The 23,308-nt window shown below is 41.9% G+C and overlaps 1 protein-coding gene across 1 annotated transcript in view; it reads left to right on the top strand.

Annotated features, from left to right (window-relative positions):
- LOC126256905 (ATP-dependent 6-phosphofructokinase-like) overlaps nt 1-23,308 on the top strand; it is a 408,122-nt gene that overhangs the window by 271,088 nt on the left and 113,726 nt on the right. The window contains exons 9-10 of the mRNA XM_049955523.1: nt 8,815-8,958; nt 15,247-15,405. Coding sequence (XP_049811480.1) covers nt 8,815-8,958; nt 15,247-15,405 — 303 coding nt within the window. The remainder of the gene's footprint in view (nt 1-8,814; nt 8,959-15,246; nt 15,406-23,308) is intronic.

Here is a 23,308-nt window from a genome sequence, read left to right as displayed (position 1 = left end):
GCCATTTCCACCTGGCGCCTCAGTTGGACCAGCGTTCGTGCTGGACGTGCAGACCGCGTGAGACGACGCTTCATCCAGTCCCAAACATGCTCAATGGGGGACAGATCCGGAGATCTTGCTGGCCAGGGTAGTTGACTTACACCTTCTAGAGCACGTTGGGTGGCACGGGATACATGCGGACGTGCATTGTCCTGTTGGAACAGCAAGTTCCCTTGCCGGTCTAGGAATGGTAGAACGATGGGTTCGATGACGGTTTGGATGTACCGTGCACTATTCAGTGTCCCCTCGATGATCACCAGTGGTGTACGGCCAGTGTAGGAGATCGCTCCCCACACCATGATGCCGGGTGTTGGCCCTGTGTGCCTCGGTTGTATGCAGTCCTGATTGTGGCGCTCACCTGCGCGGCGCCAAACACGCATACGACCATCATTGGCACCAAGGCAGAAGCGACTCTCATCGCTGAAGACGACACGTCTCCATTCGTCCCTCCATTCACGCCTGTCGCGACACCACTGGAGGCGGGCTGCACGATGTAGGGGCGTGAGCGGAAGACGGCCTAACGGTGTGCGGGACCGTAGCCCAGCTTCATGGAGACGGTTGCGAATGGTCCTCGCCGATACCCCAGGAGCAACAGTGTCCCTAATTTGCTGGGAAGTGGCGGTGCGGTCCCCTACGGCACTGCGTAGGATCCTACGGTCTTGGCGTGCATCCGTGCGTCGCTGCGGTCCGGTCCCAGGTCGACGGGCACGTGCACCTTCCGCCGACCACTGGCGACAACATCGATGTACTGTGGAGACCTCACGCCCCACGTGTTGAGCAATTTGGCGGTACGTCCACCCGGCCTCCCGCATGCCCACTATACGCCCTCGCTCAAAGTCCGTCAACTGCACATACGGTTCACGTCCACGCTGTCGCGGCATGCTACCAGTGTTAAAGACTGCGATGGAGCTCCGTATGCCACGGCAAACTGGCTGACACTGACGGCGGCGGTGCACAAATGCTGCGCAGCTAGCGCCATTCGATGGCCAACACCGCGGTTCCTGGTGTGTCCGCTGTGCCGTGCGTGTGATCATTGCTTGTACAGCCCTCTCGCAGTGTCCGGAGCAAGTATGGTGGGTCTGACACACCGGTGTCAATGTGTTCTTTTTTCCATTTCCAGGAGTGTAGAATGCCAGAAGTTCTCTATCAAAAGTGGAATATTGCTTCTGTGCTGTAGACAATTTTTAGAGAAGAAATGAAGGGTTAAAAATGTGTCGCCTTTGCATTGCTGTAATATTGCCCCAACCACAATGTCGCTGGCGTCCATAGCGATGAACAACTCAGCAGACAGATCGGGTTGGGTGAGTACGACGGTTTGAGCTAATGCTGTCTTTAGAACCCTGAAAGCCTGCAACATAGGTTCAGTCCAGTGGGCTGGCTTAAGGCCCGAAGTCTGTTTGCCAGAGGGCAAGTCCTCCAGAGGGGCCTACACGGTGGCAGCAGAAGGTAGACATAGTAATTTATAGTACCCAGGAAGCATCGGAATTCTTTGTACATAGCCGTGGGTGGCAATGATGTGACAGTCTGCACATGGGATCTGGGAGGCTGCATTCTGTCTGAGGAGACAGTGTAACCAAAAAATGTCACAGAAGACTGGCAAAATTGGAATTTATCTTTGTTGACCTTGACACCATTGGAGTTCAAGGTCTGGAGGACCTGGGATAAATGATCTTCATAGTTCTCAATCGACTTGCTGAAAATGAGGATGTCATACAGGTATGCAAAGCAGAACTCGAACTGTTGTAAGATTGAGTCAATGAAATGTTGCCACATTTGTGCCACATTCTTTAAGCCAAATGGCATGAAGTTGTATTGGAACAAACTGAGCGGCATGATGATAGCAGTCTTTGGGATGTCTTTGGCGCTACAGGAATCTGGTGATAGGCATGTTTACAGTCAATCACACTGAAGATTGTGGCGCCCGATAACATATGGATGAAATTGTTTATGTTCGACACTGGGTAATTGTCCATGATGGTACGAGTGTTTAAGCATCTGTAATCACCACACATTTGAAAAGAACCATCGTGTTAGGTGATGAGGTGAATCGGAGAAGACCAGTTGCTGTCCAGTGGCTGTAGAGTGCCTGCCTCCAGAAGTTCGTTAATTTGCTGCCGGGCCATGCGCAACTTAATGGGGTTGAGGCATCTAACCTTGTGCCTAATAGGAGGGCTGGCAGTGGTAATTATCTGGTGTGTCATTCCATCAGTGACGGTTAAGACTGAGAACTGCACACAAGGCTGAGTATCGTCTTGATGTGAAGTTTTGGGATGAGTGGGGCGCGATGAGGCATAGCTGTTATTGCAAGTGGGAAAAGGCAGCACAAAAAGTCACATGCCTATTACTTCAGTGTGGTGCGTGCTTGTTTAGAGATATCAGCTGCATGTGTAGCACAGAGAGGATTGGGATGCACAGCGACTGTCTGTTGTTAGCTTTGCCTTGAGTAACCGTCGCGGGCGAGAGAGGCACTGGCATCACGTGGGGAATGACAATGGCCGCCAAATCACATGGTTGATGTGCGAGAGAGGGGGAATGTTTACCAACGCACAGGGCGGCTGCCTGCATGGTGGGCATGTACGCATCGCGCGCGTGACTGTCATTAGAAGCACTGTTTGAAACACATGGCACTGCACATAGTGGGCATGTGGCTGGTGCAGAGATCACTGAACACAATGAATGTTTTTGAACTAACCTGATGAGTGTCCATGCTGGTATCTGCTGATGAAGGTCGATCAGGTGAAGGAACTTTGGATTGCAGTTGCAGCAGTGAGGTATGAGCTGTGGTGAGTTTGTTGAAAGTGTGAGCAATGCGTTGTTTCAACTTGTCATTTTGCTGACGGAGTTGCGCCACTGTGTCATACTCTGACAGTAGATTAGTGATGCAGGTCACAATTTTGTCTGTGAGGGTGGAGCACTTGTGAACCAAATCACATGTCGCGACGGAAACGGAATGACGAGCATAAGTGCCTGAGCACGGTATCTGAGTGTCAGAAGGGTAGTGTAGCACTGAACCTTGGACTACATTTGGGAAGGGTTTCTAATGGGACAAGAAATCCATACCAAGCATTGGTTTGTCAACATTGGCTATGTAAAAAGTCCACAGGAAATGTAAAGGAGGAGATAGATGCACCATAACTTCAGCAGAGCCGACAGTTTGTAATGTTGATTCATTGACAGTGTGTAGAAGTGACTTTGTTGGTGAAGAAACGGGAGGAGCCAACGATGTAGGTATGATAGACATGTCAGCACCTGTGTCGACTAGGAAAACAAGCCGCGATGAAATGTCGGTCATGTATAAATGACTACTCAGGAGAGGACAAGTGGATGGACTGCAATGTTTGAGGTCCCATTTGAGCTTCTCTGCAAGACTCAGTGTCTTTTAGATCCTGTGGTCAGCGTTTGAGTGCTGGCAAGGTAATCTGCATTTCTTGGCCTCATCCCCAAAAATCTTGTGGTCCCAGCAGTATGGATGAGCCGGATGTGGCAGTGGTGGTGATTGTGACAGTGGAGGAGGCTTGTCCTCATTGATCTGATTCGAGATGTAAACGGGGACGTATGGTGCGTGTGCAGTTCTTGAGTGCTCAGAAAGAGGGGAGAGTGAACGAGTACTGCTCAGTGGTGCAGATGGCGTGGAGGTGAAACGAGCCCTGCCTCTGCCCACAGACGGCCGGTAAACAGGCGACGTAGTGCCAACCAGCGGTGAGAGGTGTGCTGGTTATTTTTGTCACAGTAGTGCATACAGCTGATCTGCGATGCAAAGGCGAGAGCCGGTAGACCTGAAGGAGTGCAGTAGCAGGTGTATCTGCAGGTCGGTAGGTAACTTGGCAGACCATACCGCCCACAGGGTAACGTCCAGAATCGTGTGTTCACTCACGAGTAGCTGAAGTTGTGATGGAGTGCGGTCCCCCAGGTGTTCCTCATACAGGAATTTGATTATTAATTCCTGTGGTGAGCAGGCGAGTTGGTCCAATATTGTCTTCTTGGCGAACTCGTATTTTGGCAGCAGCGGTGGTGAAAGGAGGAGGTCACAAATTAAATGTGAGTGGTCATGGAGGTGCGTGACGAGACATAGAAATTTAGAGTTGTCATAGGTCACCTGATGTAACTCTAAAAGGTGCTCCACAAGCGTGAACCATGAAACGGGGTTGTCCTCGTATAAAGGAGGTAGCTTCAGCAGACGGTTGGTGGAAAGGGGGGGGGGGGGGGTGGCTTCGGCGTATGTTGGAAGGCCTGCTGTCCTGTGGTAGGATAGGCTGTCCTGTAACCCAATGGCCGGTTGCAATGTCCCTGCTGAGTCATGGAAGCACGATACGGCATGCACGGTCAGTACCATGGGAATGAATGAATGAGCGGCATGTGAGGTAGGCCAGTAAACTGTACCGGAGTATAAAGGCACAGTACTTAATTTGTCCACCTCGGAAATGCCGCAGAGGGCCGGCACGGCAAGCGTAGACGGTACTGTGGAAGGAGTTGCTGAATTGTGAACAAAACTGTTATTATATAGCTGCAGAAAACGTCCAGTTCTAAGCTGCCGCCACCTTGTAGCAAGCACAATATAGTCTAAAATGTTTACATGTGCACATGCTTCTGTTTTTTCATAATCTAAAACCTTGTATTAGTCCAAAGTAGGGAGCCGCTGTGAGTAAGGGGGGGAGGGGGCGGGAAGGGGGAGGGGGGTGGTTTGGTACTTGGTGTGGCAACAGCGAGAGTTTTCTGTGTACATTGGAAATGCACCCTATGTGGTAAGACCATAAATCACTGGTGAAACTTGCTGGCAGTCACATTGTCATGGTACAACGTTCCTGGATGGCGAAGCGCCATCGGGTGTGCTCGAACCCACGTGGTCGAGAAACTGGGCGACAGATCTGGTGGTTGAGCCTGGCGAACTTGATGTATAAAAATGTCCGTTATTAAATTGTGAGGAAGGCAAAACTGGCATAGCTTGATAGCAGTTGATCGCATGTGCGTGTTGCACGAATGGCGGCATTGCACATGGCACTACTATAACCGATGTCGCAGAGCATAGAGGATCAAAGCATGTGTGCAAATTTTGGTCCCTTTGAACACTACACAAGCGATTGATTGTTGCACAATTGTGGAAATCATCCACTTCACCTTTCACATGTTGGCGTGCACGGTCTGGTGACACGAAACCCGAGTCCATTGTTTGAGGTAACAGCGTAACACTTGGCCATTGTAGAGGTGCAAAGTTTGAGGTTAACTTCATTGGAGATCGCGAATCACTGTCCGTTAGCAGCGAAACAACCATTGGCAGGGGATTGGAGTGGCCTGGTAGTAGTAGCTGAGCCTCCAAATCCTCTTATAAAACGTTGGGTGAGGCAGCCATGATGTCGAACGTAAAACCTGTTGATTCCGCACAGCCGGTGCGGAAGTCGCAGAAGATGTAGAAACTTCGGGATCACCAGTATGGGAAATGCGAATATGGATAACTGTATACGCAACAAACTGTTCCCATAAATGTCTATACATATATTTCAGCACAAAGAAAGATACACATGTACACTCTACAAAGTACAAAGGCTGACTGGAACATTAGCATGGCGGCTTGTCAGAGCAGTTAGAGTTCAAAGATCAAGTTTTTGTGGTCGATGTGACCTACTGACACCACAATGTGATTCAGTGATACAGCATTGCTGTCATTGGAATGATGAGTGTGATGATATGTGATGTCACATTCAACTTAGGATGCTTGCCTTACATGCAATATCTGTCTGAATGTACTGTGGTGATAGTGACATATGGTGGATGTTATGTGATGGTCCATAACTGTATTCCCTACTTTGGACTAATACTAAGTTTTAGATTATGAAAAAAACAGAAGCACGTGCATATGTAAACATTTTAGACTATATTATGCTTGCTACAAGGTGGCAGCAGCTTAGAACTGAACCTTTTCTGTAGCTATATAATAACAGTTTTGTCCACAATTCAGCAACTTTTGAATCATCCTTAGAAAAAATGAGGTGGATTTGCAAAAACTGGATACTCAGAATTACAATCTTAGCGCTGGAGAACATATTTAAATAGGACTGTAATATCAGTTATCTGCAAAAATTGTTTATTCAGAAAAACTACATCTGTTCAAAATGATTCAGGAATAATAGGCAGAAATTCTATCTCTCTGTATCATATCATAGTGGATAGGCCCTCCTGAGGATTAAACACTGTAATGGTATCTATCTGAATACAAGTAATGATAGAAAATTTGTATCATGACCATCATTTAAATCTCAATGTCCTGTGTTTTTTTAGTAGTTCCCATACCATGGAGGTATCCAAATTCTTGTACACACAGGGTAAGTGTTAAATACAAGACCAAAAGCCTGGAGTTTAAGTTTAAGTAAAGCCATTCTGACAAAGATTTGTATGCAGTAATTCAAACCAGGCATTGCAAGCCTCCGTTTAATCCAGGATGGATGACGAATGATTACTACATAAAAAAAAGAAAAGATAAAATCAAAAATATGCTGGGAGTGAGTGTGATCAGTTGCTGAGATGCACCTGCACATGTTGTTTACAATCATACTCACTTTAGCCATTAATGTTGTTTCACCTGCTACCAGTCTGGCAGTGTCTGCTCAGGTTGAGAGTGATGAGTCAGGTTTCTTAGAGTAGCATAATGAAAACAAAAAAATAATAAAAGCAGCTAGATCTCATTTGACATTTTTCTGGGTGTGAAAATGCAGGCTACAATGAAGTGGAAATGTGATTGAACCAAGAGGGGTTAGTTAAAAGTGACCAACAGTGCTATTGTGGATATGGTAGATAAGGTAACAGAGATTCTAGTGATGAAGAGGCCAGTATTGGTGGCAACAAAGTGTGCCACAGTTATGGAATGGTGGCATTAGAATTAGCATTGAGCTGTGTGTTGATGTTAGCCGTATACGGTGGTGGCAGGACTATGCTGCTAAGAATCCTTCACAAAATAAAATACAGTTGATTCTATTTTCTGAAAGAAAAATATGTACAGTAGTAACAGTTGTATAGAAGTTCATGCAATACATATGTGTTTACAGTAAATGTTTGAGTTTCTACTAGAACATTACTTCTAAAACCAACTCTTATTAATACTGTAACTGATGAAATAAATTTTTACTGTAGTATTAATATGAACATCAAGTTATGAATCTATTTTTAAATAAAAGGTCTTTAAAATTGTCACTCTTGTGTAATTGGAGTTTTCCGAAATGCAAGCTCTACTTGGCCCCAATTACCTGGAATTACTAAGGTTTTCTGTATTATTGAAAAATGGCAAGTTGCTCAGTGATTCAGAGTTTGCAGTACACATTAAACCCCCTATAATTTGCTTGGTAAATTAGTTCCAAGGTCAGTTAAAATTAAGGGCATTTCAACTCCAATAGGACCATACTTATAATCAGGACCATGCTTATAATCAAGACAGCGTAAGTTGATACCTAACTGTTGCAGTGGGCTGGGAGCAAAAGTTTACCTCAATCAGTCACTTTATGAAACTTTGTAAACGTCTCTGTAATGATGTTTCACTGTTGTCACAGCTCTATAGACAGTTACTGTTTTCACTTGCAGCTGTTTGCACTTCACAGTTGAAAATAGGCAACAGCACTGCTAGCTGTCAGGGATCTTCTTACATCGACTTGACTATAGCCTTCTGGTGGAGCACAGATTATTTTTGTTTTCTTTATGAGATGCTGGTTATCACACATAAATAACTTGGATATTGGTTGTGTGCAGTAATCTCTGGTTTCAGTATAATGGAGCAGCACCACATGTCAGTGTTGCCGTGAGATGACAGATAACTGTCATCTGAACCTGGTACATTTTCCGGGTTTGACAGTCCTTCACTTTTTACCATGTAGAGGCATCAATAGTATGATATACATCATTCATACCGGACATGTCTCACATCATTGAGGATTCCTCATAATGGCTCTAGGAAATGAATGATGTATTTGATCTAACATAACCTAATTACATTTATTTCTCCCTGAAGTGACAAATGAAATTTTGTGATGGGACCAAAATTCAAATCTGGATTTCTTACTTTTTACAAGTGCCAACCTTCCTGGATGTAGGCAAATTCTCACTTTCATTTAGGTTCTTTATTACATGTAATAACAGGGAAAAAACTATCAATTATGTGTCTGGGATCATTTGAGTGAACAGCAATTGTTATTGTCTTCTACTAAGTTACTAGAAATGCCTATTAAATACGAAAGTCAAAAACTGATATAATGTTCAAACACATCTATGTTGTCAGTACAACAAAAACCCAGTCCAAAACTGCAAATTCTACTTTTTTTATCCACTCAATGACTAGTTTTAGGCCGAGACCCATTTTCAAATTGTTGTAACTTAGTCAAAAATGGTATTTGACTCTGTTATGATAATTTGAAAAGAGGCTCAGCCTGAAACTAGTCATTGAATGAATAAAAAAGTAACATTTTAAAATTTGTTCTGGCATTTTGTTGTACTAATGAACTGAAATTGCTGACCCACAGCTATTCCAGCATGCTGTAAGCTGTAAACATCTTCATTGTGTTCAGAAATTACAGTTTAAATCAGCACCTTTTATTTGATTATTTATTATTATAATTTTTGTTATTAGTTATGAAATACCAATTCAAAATGGTTTATGAAATTAATATGAAACAAATTAAATATTCTGTTATGACCATTAAATTTAGTAACAATATTTCTGTTTAAATTTTCATTTCAAATCTTACTTATGTTGCTGTTGAAGGAAGACTAATGTGTAAACATCTCTCCTGTGAACAGTCATTTATCATGGCTGTAATGCATGTTGGAGCTCCAGCCTGTGGAATGAATGCAGCCGTCAGGTCATTTGTAAGGTGCAATGTGTATAAAGGTGTAACTACATATGGCATCCAAAATGGAGTTGAAGGATTGGAATCAGGAAATGTTAGTATAAAGACAGTAGTATTAACTAAATGTTTAGTACTTTTGAGCCAAATATCCATTACATAGTAGTTCTACTTGACAAGACAACATTCATTAATCATTGTGGTTTGATCACATGTAGTATTGTGATTTTAGCAGTCCTTTTTACCCTCATTTTCATACCTGTTACCTCGATTTTGTGAAGATCACCAGCAATGTATCTCATAATGCAGGAAATGGAAAAATTCATTACAGTACTGAAATAAAAAAACAGATAACCATTGAGCGCAAATCGTTAAATATTTTGTCTTTACAAAAATTCATTTTTGAAGTCTCTTCCATAGAATAACTGTAAACATTACTGTATAATTGGAGTGATAAAATAATCAACTGACCAAGCAGTGGCAGGAGAAAAAACATAAAAGTGCCTGCATCTTCTGGAGAAAGGGTGAAGGGATAGGAAGAGGGATGAAGAAAAAGGACTGGCAAGATTTAGGAAATGGGAAGAGTTATGGAAAAGTTGCCGTGAACCCCAGGCCTCTCCATTTCTTAAATGTCATCAGTCCTGTTCCTTCATCCTTTTTCCATTCCCTTCAACTTTTTTGCCAAAAGAAGTTGTCACTGAATGTGAAAGCTTGCACATTTCAGTAACTTTTGTATGTTTTTTTTCTCCTGCCCCTGCTTGGTGAGTAGATTTTTAAACTATCCAATTATATTATATTTTCAAAAATTGATTATTTTTGTTGATATTTTACCATAACTAGATATAAAAAACATCTTCTCGCCAAGTGGCTGTAGGTGTAAACACATAAAAGTTGTGGAAATGGCAAGTTATCACTTAGGATGAATGGGCTTAGACAGTGGGTATATATGGGTGAAGCACAATGTCCTGTTCCAGAACATGCCATGACAGCTTGGGGCCTGCTTAACCACATGTGCCATCTGGATTCTCCACCTGACACCAGTTTCTCAGAACTCTGAAGGTGGGAACAGATGTCACAACATGTTTTTGATTCTTGGCACCCACTTGTACTAAATTTATGTTACTTTCTGTAGTCTCAGCATTTCTGGAAAAGAACTACCCCATCTTCCATCTTTGAGCTCTCAGGTTCTTCAGTCACATCCAGTGCAGTCCTCAGCAATCAGTCTTTCCTTCTCATCTCATTCAATAGGCCTCCTCTGACACAGGCTTCCAGATGAGTTTTCCACAACTCCCCCCACTTCCAGTACCTCAACAATCCTTTTCCTTCATCCCTCTTCCTTCCCCTTCAGCTCCAGAAGCTTGCATGGTACCATAACTTTCTTGTGTATCTTTTCCTGCCACCCCTTCATGAGCAGCTTTTTTATCTATCCAATTATATTATCAAAGAGATACTATTTTTGATTAACAGTACTGGTATCTTTGTGAGTTGTTAAGTCTTCTACAAAGGTACTGCAACGAGATACAATAGGTGAAGGCAGGATATAAATGTGATGCCTCTATCTCAGAATCAAAATCTTTAAATTAATATTTGCAATCTTTTTTTAACTGAAAGTTATAGGTTAAGTGATCTTCAGCAGTGCAAACAATTGCTATGCTGACAGCACATAGTTACAGGAGTTATTTTCAGAAATTTTGTGTTTCTGTAATTTTTTATTCATCATTCAATGTCTTCAGTTGTTTTAGCTTGTGGTGAAAGTTGTTTTCTGTTATGCTTTGCTTGTCTAGTTAAGCATACGTAGCTGACCACACTGTTATAACAAAGTTATTGCAATAGTAATCTTGAAAGAGAAACATGTACATGGAATATATATGGTTCCTGATAGGGTATGTAATGGTAAATCTGACAGTTGATTACAAGGAGGTAAAGGTTGATAGTACACATCCGGGAGCACCAAGGAATAGTTAATGTGTTAAAGGAGGGAACTGTAGCGTTAGAAAGTTACAGAGACATGCCAAGAATGTGGGTTGCAATAACTATGCAGAGATGAATACATTTGTACAGCATAGACTAACATGAAGAAATGCATCACACCAGTATTTGGACAAATACTGATTGACATTGCATTTCATACAGCAAGTACCATGTGAAGACTGACATGAGAAAAAGAGCAGTGATCACTTAAATCAAGGTTTCATGGAGTAGGTAATTCTTTGCTGATTTGCAATGAAGAGAGAAACCTACACATATGTTTTTGTGTTTCAGCGCTCAGCCACTGGCTTTGTGATTGTCATGAAGGCAGTTGCTGAGTGCTAACACATACAAAGGAGTGTTTTCTTCTTTGCTCTGATCATGTCCAATGCATAAATAAAACATGGAAGCAAAAGTTTTTTGTGGAACCACATTAAAAAGATATTTGTGCTCTAATGGCAGAATTATTATTGATAACCATTATAAAGTTCAGGTAAATAAAACATGTAACACAGTACTGTTTAAGAAACTAAAGTTAGCAGTCTTTGTAGATAGAGAACAAGAGGCATGGAATCTACAGCTTGTTGCCAACAAGGAGGTCACTTGGCTCAGGGATGTCCTGGGTGAGAAAGAGGGTGGAAGTTGTCATCATGTTGCAGAGCATCTTGAGGAGGAAAGTTTACATCTGACATCAGGTCATACCAATCTAAGAATGCGTGCCTAGTAGAGACAGCACAGGATACTGCAGCTGATGTGCTGTGACCATTTTTCATCCAAAGTGCTGGTGAGTTCCTGTGTTTGTTCAGAAGTGGATCCTGATTGTGTTTTGCCACCTTTCAGTGGGTTGGCAATGACAGAATTGAGGTGGACCCCCTGCTGTCTTTCTCAAATGATTTTACAGAAGGTACTGGGTAAAAAAAATGGTTTTTCCTGTACTTGAAGCTTTATATGACAGGTTCGTTGTGATGTGCCCACCATGTTGTTAATGGCCATAGTTATTGTTATATTTATGTGGAAGTAAGACACTGTGCTAAATTTGAAAAAGGTTTGCAAAGAAAATAGGGGTCACTATGATCTTGTGTTTGGTGTATATTACATAATAAGTGGCCTGCATACAAAATTAGCTAATATACTGAATTTTTCTTTAGACATGGGTGGAGGTCTCTACCTACCACCAATTTCAAGAAAAGTGATCTGACATTTTACACTCATTTGCGATCACACCACACCAGTGATAAAACCAGAGTGAAATATCCACAATATTCCTCATATTTCATAAATGGTTTGAGGCATAGGAATGAGATTTTGGCAAATGATAGCATGCAAAGAGGAGAGTATTTTACCATGTGGTTTTTTGAAAAACTTCATTGTCTACTGTGTTATTCTACTCTTCTCCATTTTGTTCTTTTCCTAAAAAGACAGTCCTGACTGTCTTGTTTGTGCAGTCTTAAGTTTTGAAACTGTTCCTGCACTTCCTTAGAGTATGTTTTTTTCCTAATGGCTTGGTATAGTCTTACTGTGATACATTGTTTTAAAACTCCTAGCTCACTGCCTTAGCAGGCTGGGCCACCTAGTGGTCCTACTTCTGTTTCACTAGTTTCCCAGACTCAAAATTAACCTATTATCAGACTGCCATGATGTCTTGTAGAACTGTTGGGCAGTCTGTTTTATACAGGCCCTAATCATGGCGACATCCATTTCATCATGCAAGGTCTTAGTTGGGTAGTTTCGAGGAAGGTGCAAGGCGAGTCGCACGGTTCTACCTCGGATGCTCCTTGGAGCTATGTATGTGGCAGTTGGCTGCATTTCCTCCACTGTGGATGCATGTTCTAGCAGTGTTCATCAGTGCCAGATATACCATAATGCCACAGAGTGTCAGTGTCTTCATCTCATGGCGTTTCTGCTGTGAGCTGGTGCAGTATGTTGTCTGCGCCAATGACATTCGGATCTGGGATAACACCAAGAGAGTAGACTCTCTTCCCACTCTTCCAAGTTCACCTTTCCTAGCTGCTGGTATCTTTTATGTGCCTCCATACCTTCAAGACCCATGTCAAAATTGACCGGTAGGTGGTCAGATGAAAGAGCCACTCTTACTCATTGCTGTAGTGAGGTGTCCGACTCCTCTCGCTACTGTGATATTGAGCACGTGAGGATGGTAACAGACATTACTAGGGTAGTGTGTGGAATCATACCACCAAAGAACTACGGCATTGTGCTGTCAAGCTATATGTAGCTGGCAGTGACCACTTGTGTTTGTAATCCTGGAGTACCATTCTGCATCTGCAAGGGGTAGCCGCGCAGTCTGAGGTGCCTTGCCATTTTTCACACAGCTCCTCCCCCCCCCCCCCCCCTCCCCGTTGGAGTTTCAAGTCCTCCCTCAGTCATGTGTGTGTGTGTGTGTGTGTGTGTGTGTTGTCCTTAGCATAAGTTAGTTTAATTTAGATTAAGTAGCGTGTCAGGCTAGGGACCGATGACCTCAGCAGTTAGGTCCCATAGGGACTTACCACCACCACCATTCTGCATATTTTGCTTTGAAGTCTCCCACAATAAAGAGTTTACCACAGAGAAACAGCAGTGCTTCAGAATCTCTAGGGTCTAGAAGGCGCCCAGATGTCCAGTATATAGGAATAGAAGTGTTCTGGCCTGATTATATTTCTACTGCGACTACAGTGGCCACAGCTGTGAGAATCTGTGGTAGCTGCACAATGTGGTGCTTGAGGGACATCTTAATGTAAACGGCAATACTTCCTCCCACTGCTAGCCTATCATTTTGCTGGCAAATGAAATTTGCTGCCCTCACATATGTGCCATATTTCAGGAAAGTTTCCTGGATGGGGCAGATGTCAACTGCCTCATGACGTAGGAACTGCCAAAACTGTCTGATCTGGGGGCATATACTGTATGCAGGAAACGCGCATACTGTTAATCTGTGGATTGCATTAGGTATAGCACACTGATCTTGCCTGTTGGTGATTGCCCACAATGACTGACTGCACTGCTGTCACAAGGATGTGCAGGAGAGTTTGGAGCAATTCTTTGGCTGCTTTCAGTAGGGAGCAGAGCACATCTTGAAATCATCTGCATTTGCACCAATTTCTTTGGTTGCAGGGATGTTTGTATGACATGGGCATTCTGTCATTGGTCCACTCCTATGAATGTCTACCCTGGCTGGCTGTGCAGACCTTGTAAGAAATTCCATGGTGTGAAACTGAGTAAGCAGAGGATAACCATTTTACTTGTGGTCAGTGCTGAAAAATTACCTCTTTTGGTAACTGGTAAATTTAAAAAGTCAAGGTATTTAAAAAATTTGAGAACTCTGCTCACTAATTATGATTCCAACAGCACTGCATGGATGACCAGTTCCATCTTCACATCCACCATGCATGCATTGGATGCCAAAATGGGGGCAAAAAATAGAGCAGTAGTGCTACTACTTAACACATGTCCAGCAAATCCTGATAATCTGAGCTCAGAAATATTAAGTCAGTGTTTCTGCCTCCTAATTGCATGAGTGATCTTCAACCATTAGATGTGGGCATAATCCATTGATTTAATGGAAATAAACAAAATACTTGTCCAGAAGGCTGTATTTATGCATGATAATGGCATGAACCTAAAATCTATGACTGTAACAATTTTGGATGCTAAGGACTGTGTAGCTGAAGCATGGATGGATCTGACTTCTTTATCTATTTTTAACTGTTTCAAGAAAGCAGGATTTAACTCCACTTAAAACACACAGGAACCACAGTAGATTTGTCTGTATGTATTATTCTAGAGTGTGTTAGGAAGTAATGTAATTAATTTATAAGGAAAGTTGTGTAAGGTGTTATAAGAGAACAATCCTGAGAGGCCCATAAAATTTTTCTGTTTGTTTGGTTTTTAATTATCTGATTTTGAGATTAGAGAGACTACTTTCAAATGGAAGAAGCACAATGAGCTCCCAGTTGTTACCTACGTTAATACTGCATCAATAATTAGCTCCATATTTTTCCTCAGAAGACTGAGTTGATCTGCCTTCAATCCTTCCACCAACAAAAACCATTAGCAACACTTAAGCTGCAGTTATATAAGTTAACAGGTTACCATAGAGGCAGACATATCACGATCAACATAACATTTTATTTTATTTATGAATTCTGCTGTGTCTAGGCACTTTGAGTTACTATTCCATGCATATGACCTTTGCCAGTTTTACCATATGTTGAATGGTGAAAAGCTGAAGGGTATTTCCAGGTGCTGGAACTGACACTTGTATTTGACAGTTAAGTAGTGTGTAAGAATCGTTGTTACTTTAAATCTGTTTTCTGGGTGAGGTGACATTCTTCCTCTCTTCTTCTATTTTCCACTTTCTATTTTTTATATTTTGCTATTCATAGAGTTGAGTGGTGACATTCAGTTCATTATATGTTGACAGTTTCGTAAGCTTGAGTGGCCAGATGTGAGAGGCTGGGTGCCACTTGGAGGAGCCATTCTTGGTGCTAAGCGTACGTTACCAGGACGTCGGCTACCAAAAATTGCAGAGCAGCTACGGAAATTTGGCATACAGGGTTTGCTGATAATTGGAGGCTTTGAGGTAATGTAAATTAGGCTGTTTTGTACAGTTAAGGTAATATGCTACCCTCATGATAGGAGAAAAATCTCATAGCTAGTGCATGTCATTAAGACACTCTTGAGAATTAATTAAGTCAACTGAAATATTGGTAACTACAGCAAAACGGATACTATGCAAAGAAGTAGGTCAACTTTCTGTTTATGTATGGTTTTATATTAACAGGAATATGAAAGTAAACTGACAAAATAGTTTGGTTTGCAAGGTAGATTGTAGTTGACTCCCAGCTATATCCCAAGGCATATTGTCCATCATTTATATGTGTGAGTAGGAAAATTATATAGAATAATAGTTATTACTCATTATCACAAGTCCGCACCCGGTAGGTGTGTGGTCAGCATGACAGAATGTCAACCCTGTGGCCCAGGGTTCGATTCCCGACTGGGTTGGAGATTTTCTCTGCTCAGGGACTAGGTGTTGTGTTGTCCCTATCATCATCATTTCATCCCTATCAACGTGCAAGTCGCTGAAGTGGTGTCAAATCGAAAGACTTGCACCTGGTGACCAGTCTACCTGACGGGAGGACCTAGTCACACGACATTCATTCATTATCACAAGACTCCATAATTGTAATTTCCCATTTGTATAACTCTATAGAGCTAGAAGGCAGAGCAGTGCTTATATCTCATTGAACAATGTTATTTATCCATGTAGTTGTTGCATATGAGCTTTATTTAGTAGTATTAGGTAGTGTTTGCACATTTCATTTGTTGAACAGGCAAAACTACTTCATATTTGGTAGGAGAGACAGTTTGTAATGGTTCATGTTAGAAATGACCTTAACAAATTGAGGCCATGACTATATGTTTTTTTTATATGTATTATGCTGCAAAACTTACGTAAGCTAATTAAGTGCTACTCAGTTATGTTTGATAAAGAAACATTGTTTTTGAGCAAAATCAGTAATCTGGGTGAGGTCTTGGAAGATGATCTAGTTTGGTTCTGAGAGCCATACATTGGACAAGACAACATCCAACTGATGACCAAATCTGCAAAATTGTGAGAGATGCTATAATGACAATAACAAACATTATCAATATAATTCCAACTCTGTGAAAAATACGACATTATGATGAGCATTCCCTTTGATAGAGACAATTTCTCATTCTAGCAGATTGCACATTTCATTGAAGTAACATACTTCCAGTATGAAGATACCCTGAAAAAATAGACCAGCTGTTACAGTTCTACATAAAGTCTGAATGTGATTTCATGAGTGCAAAAACGTACAGAGGTGCACAGCAAGCATTTTTAACACATTATAATTTTTAAATTTTTATAATTTTTAAAACTGCTCTCTAATTTTAAATAAAAATATATTTTCTGTTGTTGAATGTATATATTATTGATGTAAGGGCACCTTTATCTTGGAAGGATTGTGACTGTTAATTGCCCTGTCCTAAATTCACTCTTCTTTTTCACTGCAACTGTCTGAAGAACTCTTGCAAGTATTTTTCGTTAACCACTTCACATAGTGTTCTTATTGCAAACTTCTTGCTTTGTGATCTCAGCTGCATGCCTCACAAGATGTACCTCTTTGACAGCATTCAGTGAGAGTACTCAAAGTATCTTGACCATTCCATTCACAGCTCAATGTAACTGAGAGAGATTTCTAAGTGGAAGTCATTCATGTGCTGGTGCCACTTCACTTTGTTATCAATCTGGATGTCTATGTACCTCATACATGTAGTCTTATCCAAAACAGTGACATGTATGGTCATGGCATATTAATAATTCAGCTGTCCTTTACCTTTTATTCATTTTCTAATATTTCTTCTTCTCCAGATCTTGCACATAAATAACAAAAGCTACATTACATTTTAAACTTCAACCAAAAAAGGTATGAAGCTGAATTATAACATACATATTGACTTCTCAAATATACATCAAACAAGCTGCATCAAGATGTTCCATCAATGATCAGTGCTAGCCATGAAATTAATTTCAAAGAACATCTCATTTGCTTTTCATAGCATGATGGGCACTGTTCATGTATTAATTCATACACTATGTGATCAAAAGTATACAGAGTGGTTACACAACAACAACATCCCTGTTATGGACTGGCCTGCACAGAGTCCTGACCTGAATGCTGTAGAATATCTTTGGTATGTTTTGGAACGCCGACTTCATGCTACGCCTCACCCACTGACATCAATACCTGTCCTCAGTGGAGCACTCCATGAAGAATGGGCTGCCACTTGCCAAGAAACCTTCCAGCACCTGACTGAATGCATGCGTGCAGGACTGGAATCTGTCATCAAGGCTAAGGTGGGCCAACACCATATTGAATTCCAGCATTACTGATGGAGGGCACCACAAACTTGCAAGTCATTTTCAGCCAGGTGTCCGTATACTTTTGATCATGTAGTGTATGAACTTGCTGCATCTTATGGCAAGCTAGTGAACCTTGGAACTACTATTTTCACGTCTAAGGTGGTATGTCCTCTCCTGACCATATGGTTTTAATTTTAGCCTTTGAATCAGTTATTCTATTTTTGCATCACATACTCTTTGTCTTCCTAATAGTATTTTGAAGCAACTTACAATACTGTGTGTAATGGGCTACTGTAGTTTGATTGTGACTACTTCCAACATTTTGATATAATTCCTGCTTTTTTCTATGTGATATCATCCCAATAGTCAGCCACCCACACTGCCTTTTACTGTTAGTACCCTGTTTAGAATGTTCTAGCAGAAAGCAACTCTCAAAGAGCATGAGAAATATGTTAAGGAAAGCATTATATTTGTCATCTGTTGTGGGGCGTTGATGGTCGAACCCGAGACTCCAGGTGGCCGAGTTGAAGCCGGGACCCACCGCATCTCTTTTCATCAGGAGACCGAGCAAGTTCAATAGCATCAAGGGGCAGTGCAGAGTGATACAGCGGTATTTGGAAGCATTGCTTTATTCAGCTAGTTTACAGAAGCGTAATGTCGGCACGCGGTCTGCGCGCTGTTCCGCGTGTCCGGCCACCTCAGCACTCCTGAACTGCCGACACCGCTGCTGCAGTCATCAAGGCCACCCAACGATGGAAGTAAGCTGTGCTCACCCAGTTGCCGCTCGCTGAGGCGTAGCGACTGGCACCGTTCCTTCCGTGATTCCGGAGACTGTTACAGTCCCTGGTCCCCACCGCCCTCCATCCTGTTTGGCCTGTTCTGTCCGACCAAAGGTGGTTGTACTGGTCACCCATGGCCCTCAGACTGCCGCTGCTCCCAGGACAGGACCGGACTTGAACCTGTGACCTCCTGGATGCTGTGCCGCAACTTGCTGCTAGTGGTGCTTGCCGGATGGCAACACCTGCCGCTGACTCTTGTGCTGCCACTGCGCTGCTGCGTCTCCTGAAGTGCATGCCTCGCCCAGACCCCAGTACACCAAGTGGGAAGTAAACGTGGCTCATCATGGACCTGCTGCAGACAGCTGTCACTGCCCTCCTTCAGGTAGACTGTGCATCTCCAAGTACGCTGCTGCCATTCTGTCCCGCCCTGGTGTTGTGTCCCCGAAGCCGGAATACAGCCCGAACAAGTACATAGAAATAAAGTACAGGTTTACACAGAATATTTACAACATCGCTGCCAAACTGGCCCCTATAAGTGTAGACCAGCACAAGTCCAACCCAACTCTCGACTAACCTAACATACACTTGTCTCTAGCTAAAATTGCCCATCTATTTATACTGCTTTTCCCCTCACTTCTGATGTAGTGTCAGAGAGAGACAGAAACTATGGCAGGGATAAATTCCCATACGTCAGCCATTTACACCTCACCCTCCTGGCTCTGGCCTAGTGTCCCCACCTCATACATCGCAATAACTTCAAGCAACGCTACAGTTCCCTGCCTCGGTGTTTCTTCACACTAAACACATCGTGCGTGCAATAATGCTGTTTCAGCTCCGTGCCCTGTTTACTCTGCTTGGTCTACTGGCTGCCGACTATTATTACACACTGTCAGTGGCCCCAGACTTCATTCCCCAACCGCGCCTTTACTTAATTTTCACAAAATTCCCCTTTTCTATGACTAAGACTAACACTGGTGCACATCTGTGTTATTGGCACTATATACATCCTGCCACTCTTGTTCCTTAATGAGGTTTAAAAATCTTTCTGTTGCCATTGGATTAGCTTCCCTACATAATTTGCAATTATATATAACATTTGTTTGAGTACAAAAGCCTTTTAGTGTTAAAATTTGTGCATCATGGTCTGAAAGGCCATTCACTCTTTTACTAACAGAATACCCATCTAGTAATGAAGAATGAATAAAAATATTGTCTGTGGCTGTGCTACTGTTCCCCTGCAACCTGGTTTTTCCTTTTCCTTTCACACTGGTTTTTCCTTTTCCTTGCACAATCATATACAAAATTAATATTGAAGTCATGACATATAACTAATTTTTGGTACTTCGTATAATGTGAACCAAGAACCCTCTCTAACTTGAGCAGAAATGCTCGGAGGTCAGAGTTAGGAGAACTATAACAACAATAATTAGAAGTTTAGTTTCACTAAATTCAGCTGTTGTTGCACAACTGTTGCTGTTCAGTGCAGTGCTGTGATACATCTGTGGACTCAAAGGGAATACTTTTTTTTTACGTACAGAGCCACTTTCCCACTCTGCAAAGAACTCCTTGAAAAACAGCCAACTAATCTATATCCTGGTAAAGGAAGCCACTGAATTGTCAAATAATTTAAGTAGTGCTCTGATATACCAATAATGTCAGAGCCAACATCTGTAAGCAGTTCACTAACTTTATCTCTAATACCTCTTATGTTTTGATGAAATGATTCCTTCTCTACTTGGATACCTCCTCTGAAGGTGATTCCTTTGTTGGAGGGACTTCCTTTAAGCAGTTATACCTATTAGCTGACTTCAATCTAAAAAAAGGTGCAGCTCTAACACAAACTACTGGAGGAAATTTTCCATGAGTGATCCCACCACCATCCACAACACTGTCACCTATAAGCTTTGCCAGCCTCTGCTTCTCAAATCTATTGAGATGCAGGCCATGCCTAGTAAAACACAATGTACTGGTAGATTCAACTGGCACTACTGCAAAGTGACCCAAGCCCTCCGCCATCAGTGCCTTCTCCAGCCCCATATCTAAATCACCTCCCTGCAAAATCTCCAATCTGATAATGGTCAGCTGTTTGGACAATTTCATGTCTGCACCACCAGAGTTATTTATCCTGATGTTTGTATGACTTACCCATTGCCTAACTCCCTTAAACATTCCAAAATCATGTGTATGAAAGGCATTACTTTATCGAATTAATCTTTTCCTTTGTGGCTCTACTACACTAATATGTTTACCAACAGATTGGTTCCTATGCTTGCCCACGGTTGTTACTCCGTAGCTCAAGTTAGTTCAACTCACGAGTCAATTCTAAGAGACAATATATGCATATAAATTGCCTTTCACCATATCTAGGGCATGCTTTATGGCAGTTCAATATTCTAGGCCATGTTACCTAAATGTAATGATATACTTCCAGGAGATGGTGCCCCACAGCTCTTCTGTATTTGAAAAATGCCATATTCCCACATTGAGCTGTGGTAAAATCCTTTATTTATACAACCAGTTTCATTTGTCTGACCATCATGAGGTTCATAAAGTACTTACAGCCTCACATTAAGCAAAATATAAGATCATTATCATCAGGTGATAAAATCGTGAATAATGCACTGTTATCATATCATAATATAAATTATGTCATCAGTTTATAAGAGCTGTATTAGAGTGTGCATACATTCATGTTAAAACATCTGAGTGTATACATTCCCGAGCACAGTTTTTATAGATTCACACCATAATTCATATTACAATATGATAAAAGTGTACAAAAAATTCTGGATCTATAGCCACAAAATTTTTCTGTGCTTACCTTTCAATTATTGTGCATGGTCTCCTTCAAAATACTCCCCTCCACAACAAATACACTGCTCCCAAATGCCGTTTCCACTTCTGGAAGCAGTCTTGGTACCCCTCTTGCAGGATTGCAGGAAGCACAATCTGCAAATTTTCTTGTATCTCATCTATTGTTGCAAATCTTCATCATTTCAACAGGCTTTTCAGTTTTGGAAATGAAAAAGTCCACAGGGGCCAGGGCTGGAGAATACAGAGGATGAGGTAGCACAGTGATTTCATTTTTTGTGCGGTAGTCAGAACAACAGGGATGGATGCACAGGTTTGTTATCATGATGCAAGAGCCATGAAGTGTCTCACATTTCAGGCCATTTCCTTCTCACATTTTCTTGCAGGAATTGCAGCATGTCCTGATAGTACCATCGATTAACAGTTTGTCCCTGTAGCATGAGTTCATGATGAACTCATTAGCATGAGTTCATGATGAATTCGTCCTTCAAAGTCAAAGAAAACTATCAGCACGGCTTTGATAGCTGACCTGACCTGATGAGCATTTTTTGATATTGTAGAACCTTTCCTGACCCTTTGTGAAGACTGAACCTTGGTCTCAACATCATAACCGTAGACTCATGTCTCATTACTAATTATGATTCTCTTAAGGAACATCTTGTTCTTATCTGTGCGACTCAAAGGCTCTTCATATATTGTGAGGCGAAGGTCTTCCTGCTCTTGACTTACGAGCTGTGGGATGAATCTGGTGGCAACACAATGCATTCTAAGATCCTGTGTCAGGAATTCATGATGTGATCCAACTGAAATGTTACATTCTTCTGTGATCTCTTGGATGGTCAGTCTTCAATTGGCATGCAAAATTTCATTGATGTTCCTGATGTGTCTCATTGATAGATATTGAAGGGTGTCCTGAACAAGGGTCATCTTTAACTTCTGCCTGGGAATTTTAAATCATATGAACCATTCATAACACAGAGTACAGCATAAGCACACATCACTGTAGGCTTCCTGTATCATTTGGTGTGTCTCTCTAAAAGTATCCTTGAGTTTCATGCAAAATTTAATGCAGACAAGTTGCTGCTTTAACTCTGCCACCTCGAAATTCACAAACTGTGAAGCACAATGTACAACAATGAAACTTCTGGTAATTACACATTAAACATGCATAGATGCCAATCACATTATGCCTCAACATACCACTGGTGCAAAATTACCAACGTTCTGGAATTTTTTGAACAGACAATATTTTCATGGTTTTATCACTTGATAATTATGATTTTACATTTTTCCTAACTTGATGCTATGAATATTTTTATGAACTTGATAATGGTCAGACAACTGAAACTGGTTATACAAATAAAGTATTTTACCAGACATTAAAGGCAGTAATGTGACATTTTTCAAGGAATGGTATACCATCCAGCTCCACTATGCACTATTGTAAATCAATTTTAACATGGTGTTTAAGCAGGAAATTTAACCCTAAGATTGCACAGTCACCCTCACCAAAATGAGGCAAGACTGCCATACAAACACGGAAATTTCTTATACCAAAGCAAAACCTCCATACTGCTGATGCCAGTGAGCACACATCATTTTGACTCACACCAGTTAACTTACATCATGGTGGGCCCAATCTCGTATTCTCCATGATGTCCAAACTTGCCATAGACACCTGTGAACCCATGTACAATAAAAACTTACACTTCTCTCACTGGTGGCACCATGCAGTGACTCTGGAGCAAACCCCCCGCCCCCTCCCCAAATGCCCAAATGCTGTTAAACAGTGAATTACTATTCCCACTCCGTGTACACATATCATTCCCCATGTTAGGGTTTTGCCTGCAGTCGCATTCTGGAAGCACCATTTTTTCACATTTCTCACGTTGGGACTCTCTGCTTTTCCACCATCTATGATCCTTTTCTCTACACCTCTAATATTTAAGACCTATGCTAAACATTGGTTACAGCATCTATCTACCCCTACACTGTTTTAG

The sequence above is a fragment of the Schistocerca nitens genome, chromosome 1 (genome assembly GCF_023898315.1).
Source record: "Schistocerca nitens isolate TAMUIC-IGC-003100 chromosome 1, iqSchNite1.1, whole genome shotgun sequence".
NCBI classification, from domain to species: domain Eukaryota; kingdom Metazoa; phylum Arthropoda; class Insecta; order Orthoptera; family Acrididae; genus Schistocerca; species Schistocerca nitens.
This window is presented reverse-complemented; position numbering and strand designations above follow the sequence as displayed.